This window comes from Otolemur garnettii, unplaced genomic scaffold, assembly GCF_000181295.1.
Source record: "Otolemur garnettii isolate 467f Iridium unplaced genomic scaffold, OtoGar3 scaffold00221, whole genome shotgun sequence".
In the NCBI taxonomy this organism is placed as follows: domain Eukaryota; kingdom Metazoa; phylum Chordata; class Mammalia; order Primates; family Galagidae; genus Otolemur; species Otolemur garnettii.
Window position 1 is genome coordinate 238,145 of NW_003852616.1, and position 13,864 is coordinate 252,008.

Consider the following 13,864-nt stretch of genomic DNA (forward strand, 5'->3'; position numbering starts at 1 on the left):
CCTCCTGCCTCAGTCTCCCAGCTAGCTAGGACTAGAAGCAAGCATCACCATGCCTGCTTTTTTTTTAGAGACAGGGTCTCACTGTGTTGTCCAGGCTAGTCACAAACCCTGATCTCAAGATATCCTCCTGTCTCAGCCTCCCAAAGTGCTGGGATTACAGGTATGAGTCAATGCTCCCAGCCTGAGATTCATTTTTTAGAAGCATAACATATTTTTGTTTAACATTAGTCAACTATTAAGGCCCAAATTTTGCTTTTTAAGCAGAAAGATAGCTCTAAACTATGGGTCAGAGTTACTGGCTGTGAATATCCATTAGATGGGTTCCTTTTCATATGTATCTATGCAAGTGCTCTTGTCCACTGAGATTCGCATCTTAAAGTGAAAGGATGTACTTTGCCAAAATAGGCTTCTTTTCCCCACTTTTAAGGTTTTCTGAATATGAAAGTGGATATTTATTAACTCAATTGGAAAACACAGAAACTAAGTCCCTTCTGAACACTGAATTGTCTAGCAGTCCTTGAGAGTCTAGTGCACGTCGGCCCCTTGTGGAGCCCCCTCTGCCACCGTACAGCAGACTTTGAACTGAGTAGGCTTGGGGTTTAGAGACCTCTGAGGCCCATTTCCACACTGGGTATGGTTCCACACAAAGAGTAAATGGTTCATCTCAGTAGGATGTGATTAATTTACTGATAGAGGTTCCTTAGGGGTCCCACCCCAGGGACTGCCCAGGGTGCCCTGGACCCAGCAAGTGAGGAAGAAGGGGCTTTGCAGAGGATAGGACTTGTGAACTGAGTGCTAAAGGATGAGGAGTGAGTCATAAGGCGGGCAGGGGTATGGGGTAGAGGTTGATAGAGGGAAAGAAATGACGTCCCAGGCTGCAGACACAGCGTTTGCGAAGGCCTGAGTGCTGAGTCAGTGTGGGGTGTTGAGGGGCCACAGTGGGCAGAGCTGCCAGAGGACATTGCCCCATGGCCTTGGAGCCCAGCTCTCCCTTCAGCTGCGGCGCCCTGAGGCCCTGGAGCCTGAGCTCTCCATGTCAGCTGCAGGTGCCCTGAGGCCCCAAAAGGAGGCTGCACAGAGTTCACCATGAGGGGCGCCCAGAGGTTCACCCTATAGCCAGCACTAGGGTGGTTTTTCTTTTGAATCCCTAGAGTTGCTGAAAAGTGACCCATGGTAACTGATTTTCAGCCTCTGGGTACACAGGCTCCCACTGGAGCAGGACACCATTGTGTGCATGGCACATGGCCTGCAAGACTCCCAGCCCAGTGCTGTGGGTGGGCAGGGCTCGGCTGCTCGGCTTTGGGACAGGCAAGACTCAGACCTGTGGCAGGAGGGGACTGTCCTAGCTGCATGTGGCATGGCCCTGACAGGCAGTGCTGTGTTTGGGCACAGACACGGGCAGCTGCTGCCTCTGCTTCCTGCTCACCCAGGTAACATTATTTCAGTACAATGCAGCAAATCCTGGCACAGCAGCACTTGCCAGGCAGAAGGGAACCATTTTTCTCAGTTGAGTTACAATAAAAAGTACACAACCAGCCTCTGCCTGGGAGAGCGTCCCTGTCCAGGCTGGAGCAGTGTGCAGGGCTTGGCCTGCTCTCTTCTTTCTTGCTGCATCATTTACCTTTTTCTTTCTAGACCCGAGTATCATTTGTCTATAACTGAATTCGGAACCATCTGTCTTCAGGTTTAAATTTCAGCTCAGCTTTACAACCAGGAACCACATACCAACCCTCAGGGTGGTTAGTTTGTATTTTTGCCTTTAAACGTTATCCTTTTCCCCCAAAAAGCCTACACATGAAAGAGCTGTCTGCAAATTAGGTCTCCCTAAATTGGAAAGGGAACCCTGGGAACCGTTCCTTGCATTTGCCATGCCAGGGAGCTTATAGGCAGGAAATAGCCCCTCGTTGGAGATGTTGAAAGAGAGTGAAGCTTGGAGGGAAGGATGAATTCGAGGATAGTTCTTAAGGTCCCTGTGACTCTGCAGTTCCATGAATCTTGCTCATTACTGGGACAGCCTAACCCATCACAGAGACCTTGTCACCAGGCCTTTATTAGCTAGATTAAGTGAGGCGTTGTCTGGATTTTTCCATCCAGAGCCTAAGAGGTTTGGTTTTAGAAAGATGGGGAAGGTGAAAATTAATCACGGTACCATCTCATTAAAAATAAATACCTCAACATGTTCACCTTTATGAGACGGGAAGAATACTTGACTTTCTTGGGAGAGAAGAACTCAGCTAAACTCAGAACTGACCTTGTTTTCCTTGGTTCTTTGGGATGCATGAGAAGGTGAGCTGTAACTCACAAAAAGGGAAAATGGTTTGAAAAAAAGATTTTGTTTATATATACTTTTCACCATTTAAATTGATGTCAGCCTTATATCTGCAGCATTTGCCAATGTCAAGTATAGACCAAACACTCGTGTCACTGTTAGCCATTATACTTACATTGATATCTTATACCACTGCTTTGCTCTTTAAATGACTTTATTTTTCAAGGTACTGTCATTTTGCAAAAAATCTTTGTATGAAAAGTACAAAAACTGGACAACGGGGAAGGTGCTAGCGCCATGTTCGTACCTGCCTATCACTCTGGTCCTAACCAGGGACGCAGACTCCTCTGTCCTGCACATCCACCAGACGGTGGCCCACGGCTGGACCTGGCCGCAGTGCGCATGTTACCGTACAGATGTCGTTTTCTTTTTTGGGGGGCAATGCAGAGAGATTCTCCCTAAGTGGTCAGGCTGGGAATGGAGCAAGCCTGACTTGGAACAGGCTTCTCCGTTGTGGCTCTTGCTGAGCCCCACTGCCATGTCCAGGTCCCACCAACCAGACTAACCAGTCTCAACAAGCATTTCCTGAACACAAGGAGCGGATGGTAAGCAGGAACTTCCTGCGATATTGAAATGTCCAGTCTCACCTTAAAATGCTGCTGAGCGCCATGAATGTGTTTACTCTGCTCACTGTCACACTGTGCATCCCTCCGACCAGAATGCACATGTAGCCATTGCCAGTGTAGAACTCTCAGTGCAGAGTCATCTCCATGCTTGAAAATAAATCTCTGTGAAAACTTCTCTGCGGCTGTGGTGCCATCACTGCTGTGCGTGTGACCACACACATACTGACAACCCTGCTTCTGTGTCACCCTGGTGAATTCAGTTGGGGGTAGGGTGAGGAAGTTTCCAGCGCACTCCCCCTGGCTGGCTAGACCTCATGGAGAAACAGTCTGAGCCAAAGGTGAGCCGCTGTTCATGACAGACTCAGTGTACACAGCACATGGGCAGTGGCCATGAAGGGCTTTTTTAACTTTTTTTTTTTTTTTTTTGCAGTTTTTGGCCAGGGCTGGGTTTGAACCCACCACCTCCGGTATATGGGGCCGGCGCCCTACTCCTTTGAGCCACAGGCGCTGCCCCATGGAGGCTTTTTATTTTATCTTTCACGTGTCTCCATTTTTCATTTAATAAACTTTCCAAGGGAGGACAAAGGACTTCAGCCAGGGAATACTTTCAAAAAAATAGTTCCTTTTATGGAGAAGAAAATAGACTCAAAGAAACTATGTGGCCCGCAGCGTGCTGTGGCCTGGTCAGTGGGGTTGGCAGGGTGTCTGGCACATCCAGGCCATCTTCCTCCTGAACGCTGGCGTTTTCACTGCCCAGAAAAGCACCATTCTTGGGGTACCGGCTGGCGAGCCCTGGATCCAGGTGTCTCAAGGACCGCCAAGAAGCTGCATGCATCTGAGTTTTCCTCTGGTCTAGGGGTGAGTTACGGTTTCAACTGCACACCAAGAGCATGTGTGTGGATGTCTATATCTGCCTGTTGGTTTTGTTACAGCTTTCCCCAGTCACGAAGAGGCCAAATTGTGTAATATAGAGGTTTTATCAAAGTGTAGAGCCAGAATGCCAGGTGCATTATTGAAGCCACTCCTGATCATCTGTAGATATGAACGAGGCCCCACCTGAATTGTCTGTGTCCATGTGCCTGGCCCTGGCCATACCCCTGGGTACACACAGGGCAAAGGTGGTGTGCAGAGGTGCATGGTGGCCAGCCTCATGCTGGTAGAGTCAAGAAAGAGGGAGGAAGGGGCATCCACAGGGAAGGTGTTCGTCCTTCCTCTCATCCCTGCGGCCTCTGACAAGGTTGGCTGATTTTGACACAAAAATTTTTAGAAAACCACTTTCTTTCTCTCTTTTTTTTTTGGAGACAGAGTCTCACTTTGTCGCCCTCAGTAGAGTTCCGTGGCATCACACAGCTCACAGCAACCTCTAGCTCTTGGGCTTAAGTGATTCTCTTGCCTCAGCCTCCCAAGTAGCTGGGACTATAGGCACCTGCTACAATGCCCAGCTATTTTGTTGCACTTTGGCTGGGTCCGGGTTTAAAACCGGCCACCCTCGGTATGCCCTACCCACTGTGCCACAGGCACTGCCCAGAAAGCCACGTTCTTAAACACAAAAATAACCTGCTGCAGAAGATCAAGACCACTTTATTCACCCCCTTTGTGCATATTTTAAATAAAAGTCCCCAGTCTTTGTAGATGCCTGGAGAGCCGGCCTGGGGGGGCTGTGCACTGATCTGTGTTGGCTCTGCTCGGCCTATTGAAATCTCTAAGCTGCAAGTTCAGGAGCTCAGTGAGTTTCTCCTCTGCAGCCAAGGAGGAGTATGTTCTAGCAAGGGGCAAGCGTGTAGAAATTAGATTCTGACCTAAAAGTGAGAAGAGTGTGAAACTGGACAGTACAGACACGCCTCTGCCCTGGGGCACTCAGGCCTGGTGGGTCATTGAATTGCCAGCTGCAGGGAAGGGATGGTAGGGCCTGCAGGGGTGTTAGACACCATCCTACCCTCAAGGGCCCCACACAGATTCAGCGCTGTGGGGCAGTGTGTGAAGTGACTCTGAAGGGAGGCCTGGCAGAGAAGGGATTAAGGCTCCCCACCCCCCTCAGGAGCCCACTGGGATGGAGAACAGCCCTAGATGGGTCTCTGCTCCCAAAAGTAGCCATGCTGCTTGGTAAACTGCCCAGACCAACCTTCTCCTCCGGAGTAGGAGAGCCTCCACCCTGACCCCAGGATAGCCCTGTCCCAGCTCTTACTGACAGAGTCAGCACCAGGGACCTTTTGTCATCAACACCAATCTCAAAAGACAAGTGGAAAGGGGGAGAACTCAGGGCTAGTGCATCCCCTCAAGCTGACCCCAGCAGGCAGGGGAAGCATCTGGCCCACAAAGCTGGGCACAGCACCAGGGAACAAAGGAACAGTCCCGCCTGGGTCTCGGGAGGAAGGGTGCACCTCCAAGGCTAGGCTGTGCCCCAGCTGTTAGAGCCAGAGAGGAAGTCACCTTGGGAGAAGTGGCCTCTGGGTGGTATGGCCACTGCAAAGGACAGACCAGTCAGAGCTCTGTGCCCCCACCAGGCCTCAGAGCACAGCTAGACCCTGCAGAGTGGTCACATCGTGGGGAGGAAGAGCAGCTGGTTAGCACTCAGCATTTTCTGTGGAAGGGATTTCATGCAGTTAACAGCTCTCTAATTCCAAAAGCAGCATCACAAATGAAGTGAGACCATACACTGCTCTTTTTCTACCTCAGAATCACACTGCTCCGAGCTATTCAGAGCTGATGCCAAGGGACGTTGTTATAAAGCCCCGAGGTGTCACCTGGTGGGAAGTGTCAGCCACCAGAGCCTGAGAGTGCTGGGTCTCCCTGTCCCTAGGCGCCAGATGCCAGCACCCATCAGCAGTCACCTCAGAGCCCCCTGCCCATCCTGAGAACAGGGGTACACAGGCCGAGGAGCCCATACTGGGGCCCCAGGGGAATCAAACCTCCTGGGCAGGCCATCTCCCGCACAACAGCCTGACCTCTGGGAGGAGCCTGTGTGACGGTTTCTTGGACCATTTTAGTATTTTCTTCTTTGGGGGTGGAATATAGTAAGAGGAAAGAACTTTTTTACTTCCTCTGCCAAGCTCTCTGCCTTTCCCTTCCTCTGCACCTCTGTACCAAGGGCTGCAGGGAGGTGCTCTTGCCTCCTGGACCCCTGGCCCAGGCCTGCCGGTGGCCCAAGGAAGGACACAGCCATACACCCTGTCTGCAAGCTACACCCTGTTTCTCCACAGACCTCAGGTAACACAGTGTCTTGGAAGTGAGCACATCACACTGGGAAACAAAACAGTTCTTTTTGGGGCGGTGCCTGTGGCTCAAAGGAGTAGGGCGCCAGCCCCATATGCCAGAGGTGGCAGGTTCAACCCCAGCCCTGGCCAAAAACTGAAAAAAAACCAAAAAACAGTTTTCTCATGAAGCCAAGGAAAGGAAGAAGCCAGAGAAAACAGCAGTTAGAGCCTCACTGAGACTGTCAAATTTTAGGGATATAAGGGATCATCTAATCTAAGGCCCTCCCATTTTAAATTCAAAATAAACATTGTTTTTCTTTTTACAGAAGCAATACTTATTGTGGAAAATTAGGATACAACAATGAGCAAAAAAGGGGAATTTGAAGCCTTCTGCTATAGCATTCAGAGACAACTATCCACATGACCCGGCTTCTATGGCCACAGAAAGGCCATCCGCACCTGAATGTTGCTCCGTGACCTGTGGACACAAATGGCAGACTGTATCTTAACCCGGGTGACAGGTCCAGGCAGAGAGCTGGACAGATTCTGTAAGCAAATGAGTTGACATTGGGGCTGTCAGAATGTCATGGGCAGGAGTCCCAGGGGCTCCCCACAGCCTACTAGAATTCAAACTATGGACAGAAAGGGTGGAGCACGTCTCCTGTCAGGCAGTGAGAAGACCCGAGCAGCCAGGTGCTCTGAGCACGCCTAGCCTGAGCCTCCCCTGGTGTGCTCCGGACACCGTGGAACTTCCCCACGGGTGTGCAACAGAGGGCTAAGGTCTGCAGGTCCCCAAGCCGGGTCTCCACAGGCACCACAGAGTGCTGAGCACACTCTTCCTACAGGGTGTGGTTGTGCCATGAGACGATGAGCGTGTGCTGTCTCAGAACCTGGCGCCTTCATCCAGTGACGTGGTGCACACAGTCTGCTTCTGTAGGCATTTGTCCCCATCAGAGTTTTCAGCTGGGACATATTTCCTTTGCACACATGTTCCATGATTCATTAACTCTCCTTCCCCAGTGCTGTGATAAGCAGTCTTGTTTTCCATATCTTTATGACTTAGGATGAATTCCAAGGTAAGACCTCTAACAGTGGCTTTCAGAAAGTAGAGTGCAGCGGGGAGTCTGCTTCCCAAACCCTGGGGCCAGGACTGGGTGTGGAGGGGGGGCCTCAGTCACCGCAGCACTCACCTCACGGGGGCTCTGGGGACAGACGGGTTAATGTACAGGCTGCACAGAGACCAACTCTTGCCCTCTGGGGTGTCTCCTGTGGCAGCTGATTTCAGTTCTCTTATTTGTGAGGGAGGGAAGAAGTTGGGGGGAGCCCCAGTGAGCTGCCTGAGGTCATAGCATGGGTGGGGGAGATCCAGAAGAGAACTCTGCTCTCTACTGTCACTCCAAAATGACTCCAGATATTTTCAGCTGTGTCCTTGTTATCATTTCCTTTGGTCACTCATTGTTTCCAAAAACCTAGGGAGCTCTAAGGTAGCCTGGGCCTATCTCCAGGTCTGAGTGGGGCCTCTGCTAGGTCCACCCCTCTTGCAGGAGGCCAAAAGGCTCAAGGAGGAAAGAGAGCAGAGGACACCTGACTGGGCACTTCCCCATCCTGATGAAATCACCTCCCCCCTGATGCCCAGATCTCTCTTCCACACCGTCTGTGTGACTCTGTCCTGTACTGCTCAGCACAGAAGTGGCGGTAACTGCCCTCTTCACTGCTATACTTGTGCCCCAGCACAGGCTGCCACTGAGTGGGTGTCCTCTTAACACAGGAGTTAACTCCTGACTTTGAGAGACTCAGATGTCCTAGAAACACTAAGACAATGCATCATTATAAACAACAAAAATCATTAAATACTCCTCACACCCCATGTCAAACCTGGTTGCACTGAGGCTATTGTTCAGTCCCAGGGCAGTTTGGTCAAGCTTTGCAAAAGAATTCCATCTCAGCCACTGATGACAAGTGATTGGTTTATTCCCATGTCCTCTGGGACAACCATGCTTTCATGAAAGCGTCAGGATTTGGAGTCATGAGAAGTAACTCACCGGGATTTGTTTGGGGGCCAGGAAGCAAAATCAGGGCATGCCCAGGACACACAAGTGGCAGAGGTGGAGGTGGGCAGAGCCCTGGCTAGGTCCCTTAAAACACACAGCGCCCAGGCAGAAGCTGCTGGCACTGGCTTTGCAGATAATGTGGGAGTGAAGGTATATTTAAGGCAAGAATTGTAAATGTGCCTTTTTAATGCAAATTAGGCTTTCAAATACATTTGTAATAAGCTGAAAGAGGGTAGTACAGGTTTTGTATCTTTTATCTGGAATGGTTAGCTCCAAAAGTATTTGGAATTTCCAATTTTTTTCATTTTGGAATATTTTCATATACATAAATCTCGGGGATGGGACCCAAGTCTAAATGCAGAATTTATTTATGTTTCATATACACATTATACATATAGCCTGAAGATGATTCTGTGCAATATTTTTAATAATCTTTTGTAAGAAACAAAGTTGATATACATTGAACCATCAGAAACCAAAGGTGTGATGTGCACAGAGGGAAATGGGGAGGGGGCGGAGGCCAGGAGAACAGACCAATTTAATGGGTACTATGAACACAGTGTGTGTGACAAGTACACCTGTAACCCCTAACTCAAGCATTACAAAAACTATGCATGAAACCTAAGACATTTGTGCCCCCTTAATATTATGAAGTCGGAGAAAAGGAAATCAAAGGTGTGGAATCTTCTTCTTCTTCTTCTTTCTACTTCCTTCTTGTTCGTCTTCGACACAGCCTCACTCCATCACACTGGGTACAGTGCCATGGTGACATCATACCTCACAGCAACCTCAACCTCTTGGGCTCAAGCAATCCTCCTGCCTCAGCCTCCTGAGTAGCTGGAACAACAGGTGCCTGCCACAACACCCAGCTAGTATTTCTGTTCTGTTCATATTTGAGAACATTTGGATTTCAGATTAGGGATGTTCAACCTATATGACTCTACTCTCTGCTAAGAATGGGCATGGGATCTGGACCCTTGCCCTTTCAGTTCTTCAAAATTGAATGTGTGTGGCCGTCCAATGAACCCAGGGTTCCCAGAGCTGTGTCTGCAGCACCTGTCTAGCCAGTGACCGGGGTCACTGTCTGCAGCAGAGAAAGGACCTGCCATCTTCACCCTTTCTGAACGGTGTGGGCTCCTGTCCTGCTGATCACCAGCTCTCACCATTCTCTGTGGGTCTGAGGAATACAGGAAGGGAAGTAGCAGCTTGTGGGGCTCCTCCCAGGACCACGCTGAAGGCCTGGCCAGTCTGGCTCAGCCACTAATGGGGAAGGGCGTGCTCTCCTGGTCAGGGAACATTTTCAGGTGCTGCTGTGAACTACTAAAGGCCAGTTAACACGTAGCCCAGAGTAAGCCTTTCTTGGAAAAGAACTCAGAGGGTTCTTGGGAAACCCATTTTATCTACCTCGTTCTATACCTAGACCACGGTTTCATGAAATGCTGTTCTTTCTGATGAGATCATCAGTATTCAATTTCTAAAACAACATTCCTCCTGAGGAGGCTGTTATCTGCAATAAACAGAGACTTACAAACAGAAGTCTGTGGCCGCCACCCACTCCCTCCCCATGGAGCAGCATGTTCGTTTTCTTATTGCTGTTGTGACAAATGGCTACAAGCTCAGTAGCTTAAAACAACACAGACATATATCCTCTCACAGTTCTGGAAGTCAGAAGTCTGAGATGGTGTCACAGAGCTGGGTCCCTTTTGCAAGCTTTAGAGGAGAATCCATTTCTGGCCTTGTCCAGCTCCTGCAGCCACCAGCCTGCCTCAGCTCACAGCCACACTCTGAAGTCTGCCTGCAGCGTCACTGCTGACTCTCACCCCACCTTTACTAGGACCTTGTGATGGCATTACGCGCACCCAGATAATTAGAAGACTTTCCATCTCCAGATCCTTAACTGGACTGCACCTGCCAAGTCCAAGGGATCATGTTCACAGGCTCTAGGGATGAGGATATGGACATCTTGGGGGGCGGGTGACATTATTTAGCCCCTACAGCAGAGAACAGGCAGCTGTACATGCTGCTTTCTTCCTGATTTCTCTCACTCATGTCATTTAAACCCACTGGCAGGAAAGAGGCTCCATTACTCTGTCCCTTCACATTTGAAGAGGGGTCCCGTGCGGTGCACCCACCACCCACAGCAGCATGCCCCAGCCAGCTGCCCTCACCCTCTGAGCCCTCCCTGCCCTGTCCCACAGGGCAGTGGGACCTTCAGAGAGGACTGGGGTCTTGGACATGGCTCTCAGTAAGTTCCATTTCCCGTTTAACCCCCTGACAAAACTGAGTTTTCCCTGTGAGTGTGGACAGAACAGCCCTCTGAGGACCATTGAGCAGCAAACCCAGGCTCACTGACTTCCCATGAGGAACCAAGCCGGTTGCTCTGAAAGCATCCCAGCAGGCAATGGCAGTCTGGGACGTGCTCTTTCTCCAGCAGAGGGATCAGGCCTGTGTGAGAACCCACACCCAAGGAGGCACAGAGTCCTTCAAGGTGGGGTCCCACGGGAGCCCTACCTGGGGAGTCCTGGGGGTGGCGCAGGGCCTGGCCACCAGCACGCCCTCCAGAAAGAGCAAGTGGCCTGTGGTGCTCCCTCCTTCAGAGAGCGCTCCAGCCCAAGTGCTGCAGCTGCTTTCCATCACTGTCAATGCTGCTCAGTCTCTTCTCCAGTCTCCTCGAGTTTTCCTTCCCCAGGACTACAAGAGAGATGCCTCAGAGCATCATGTCCTGAGGGGGAGAGACGTCCACACCACACAAAGACAGGTGGGAGGAATATATGTGTGTCTGCTCTGTGCATATAAAGGTGTAAACATGAAGTTTAGCCATGCGGCCTACATCTCAAGGGCGGTGTCAAGTAGACCTTTTACCTCCTCTGCCATACATTTCTATACTAATTAGATTTTAGTATATTTGCAATGAGCATATCATTTTATTGTTATTTCTGCAATTACGAAATATTACATTTTAATGGAAAGAGAAAAATGTTGTTGAAGTGTGTTTGACATGGGAAGACATCCATAATATATACATGGAATTGATAAGTTACCAAACAGCAGGGATGATTCTAATTTTGTGAGGAAAAATGTGTGAAAATGAAGAGAACAGTGTGTGCAAGGATGATACTTGGGTGCACTGAAATGTTAAAAGTGATCATTTTTGGTGGAATTATCATTTCTGTGTTCTTCTGATATATACAAATATTTGTATTTTAAAAACAATGAACAGTTATTATCTTGTGTTTAATAAAAGGGGCGTGTAAAGCTCTTTACCCCAAAGTAAGACAAGAATCAAGGACTGATTTAAAGAAGAGGGCAGTGGGCTCTGCCTCCAAGTTTCTGCCTACCCAGCTGTCACCATGGCTCCCTGCACCTCCAGCCACTCACGAAGCCCATGCCCAGCTCACATGGGCAGGCTGGCACCGCAGAAAGGGCACGGCAGCTGGAGCCAGGGACCCAAGTCTGCCCCGCACCTGCACCTCCAAGCAGTGTGACCCCGGGCAACATGGTAGCACTTTCGGCCTTACTTTTTTACTTGTGGAAGGAAGATAATATTTGGCCAGTCCACCTGATAGGATCAGAGGGTTCTGTGGTGAAATAAAACTCTGTGTATGTCCTGTGAGGCCTGGAATGTTCTATGGCAGCTGACTTCATCACTTTACTGCTGTCTTCTCCTTGGTGATTCTGAGCTGTGACTTTCATCCTAGGCAGCATTCCTAGTTGTTTACAGCCCAACTTATTTGGAGGGACCTGCCTTGTTCGTACATGTGAAGTTTTACAATCTCCTGAACCCTGGGTCTCTGACAGCTGTTAACCTCCACCCAGGGGTCCTGGACACTTTCTTTGTGTTCACAGCTGGTGGCTTTCTCTGTGATTTAATTTGCAAGAAGTAAAAAAGGACTCCTGCCAAAAGCAGTCTGCCCATCAGCCCGCCTGATGGACTGTCATAAACGGTTCCTCTGAGTGGGGAATGGAGGCGGGGTGGGGCTGGCTGCTTGTCTGGGTGCTCCTCTCTCCCCTCAGTTGGGGGAGAGCTGGCTGAGCCCCTGAAACTCCTCCCTACAAGGAGGAGCTAGGGGCTTTTATTTTCTTCTTAATACACCTGTATCAATTTAGATGGTAACAGAGTCACCTGTAGGAGGATTAGCTGGGCACAGCCAGGTGATGAATGCTTTAAGAAAAACCCTGGAGAAAACTAGCAGTTTCTAGCAACGGGGTGTTTAAAAATCTCCCTATCCTCAAGTCCACAAGAAGGGAGCCTACCTCCCAAAGGAAGCAGGGCCAGGTCAGTGTAAGTTTCAGCCTGCTCCTAGCCTCCTAGGTCACCAGAACACGCATAACTTCGGAGCCAGCAGGCATTTCTCCTACCTGAGAAGGAAAAACTGGATTTCTTTCCAGCTACAAGCAATTTATAATCCTCCAGCCTCCCAGCAGGACTTCTGAGGTCCTTCCTTTTCAGACAAGCAAATATCCTTACTCACACAGGTAAGTAGGATATGGGTCTCTGTAAGACAGTGGTTCTAGTCTTCCTAATGCTGCAATGTACTTTCATTGTTAAAAAGGGGTCGCGACCCACAGGTTGAGAACTGCTGCTATAAGATGTAATATACACTACAGGTGTGTGCATTTCTGTCTATCTTGTTACAAAAGGAATTGGAACTAGACAATCCGAGAGAGGTTCTGTGACTTATCCAAAGTCCCAGCAAGCCCATACAGAGTAGAAAACAGATGGCCAATACCCCTTTTCTTGCATCTTTAAACCACGCTGAGCCCTGACCAAAGCCTACCACTGTTTGTGAGTCACGGTCCCCTCAGTGGACGCCTGCCTGCCGGGCACTCCTTGCCTCACTCATACAGATCCAACCAGGGTCCTGTCGTTTACACAAGAGCCAAGGTCACTCTCCTACCCCCAAATTCCTTCAACACTCTGAATTCTTCACCAAATTAAGCAAAAAATTCTTCAGCCTGACATAGACATGCCTTACCCAGATCCTATTTCTGACACCACCAAATACGCCTCTGAGTCTTTGCCCTGGGACAGGTACTGTGTTAGCCCCACTCAGCCTCGACCCCACAGGTACATGCACTGAGCTGGGGGTGACACCTGTCCAGGCTGCCAGTCAAACCCTCCCCACAAGGGTGTGAAAGGGACCTTTGACCTGAGGACAGGTGACAAAGTGACAGCTATATTTGCCCCACATGCATGAGCAAGTGTAGGAGCTACCTCCAGAGCAGGGCAGAGGAGAAGGTCGAGTGATGGGAATCGGTAGACGACAGGCCCAGAGAATCAGACGTTTACCCAGCTGCTGACACCCCCTCTGTTCTGTCCCTCCCAAAGCCCCACTGCTCCTCTGCCACCGTGCTCTGTCCTTGTACCCACCAGCAAGTTATGTTTGTTTAACCTGCTTGGATGGGTTCCTGTTACTCATAACCAATTCCTTGGCTCATGTTAGCTAGAAAGTCCACTAGTTCTCCATCAGCCACCTTTTAAAATAAGAATTCTCTGGAAAGACACAGGGTGGTCAATGGGGGCTCTTCTGTCATTCATATCTTAGTGTGAACTAGTTCAATAGCTTTCTTTCCTCCAAGACTTTCTAGCTGATATCAGGGACATATGTGGATTAAGGTTTCGATGAGGAAAAAAAAAAGTGAGATAGAGTGTCTCAGGGGAGGTAGGCCTAGGTGTACAGAAGGCACCATTAGCTACTGAAAATTTGCCCAAGGTTAGTCCAC

At 49.6% G+C, this 13,864-nt stretch overlaps 1 protein-coding gene across 1 annotated transcript in view; it reads right to left on the minus strand.

Moving 5' to 3' along the window:
• Window positions 1–9,556: 9,556 nt before the first annotated feature.
• DHRS12 (dehydrogenase/reductase 12) overlaps window positions 9,557–13,864 on the minus strand; it is a 22,365-nt gene continuing 18,057 nt past the window's right edge. The window contains 3 exon segments of the mRNA XM_012812741.1: window positions 9,557–9,593; window positions 9,595–9,647; window positions 10,494–10,585. Coding sequence (XP_012668195.1) covers window positions 9,557–9,593; window positions 9,595–9,647; window positions 10,494–10,585 — 182 coding nt within the window.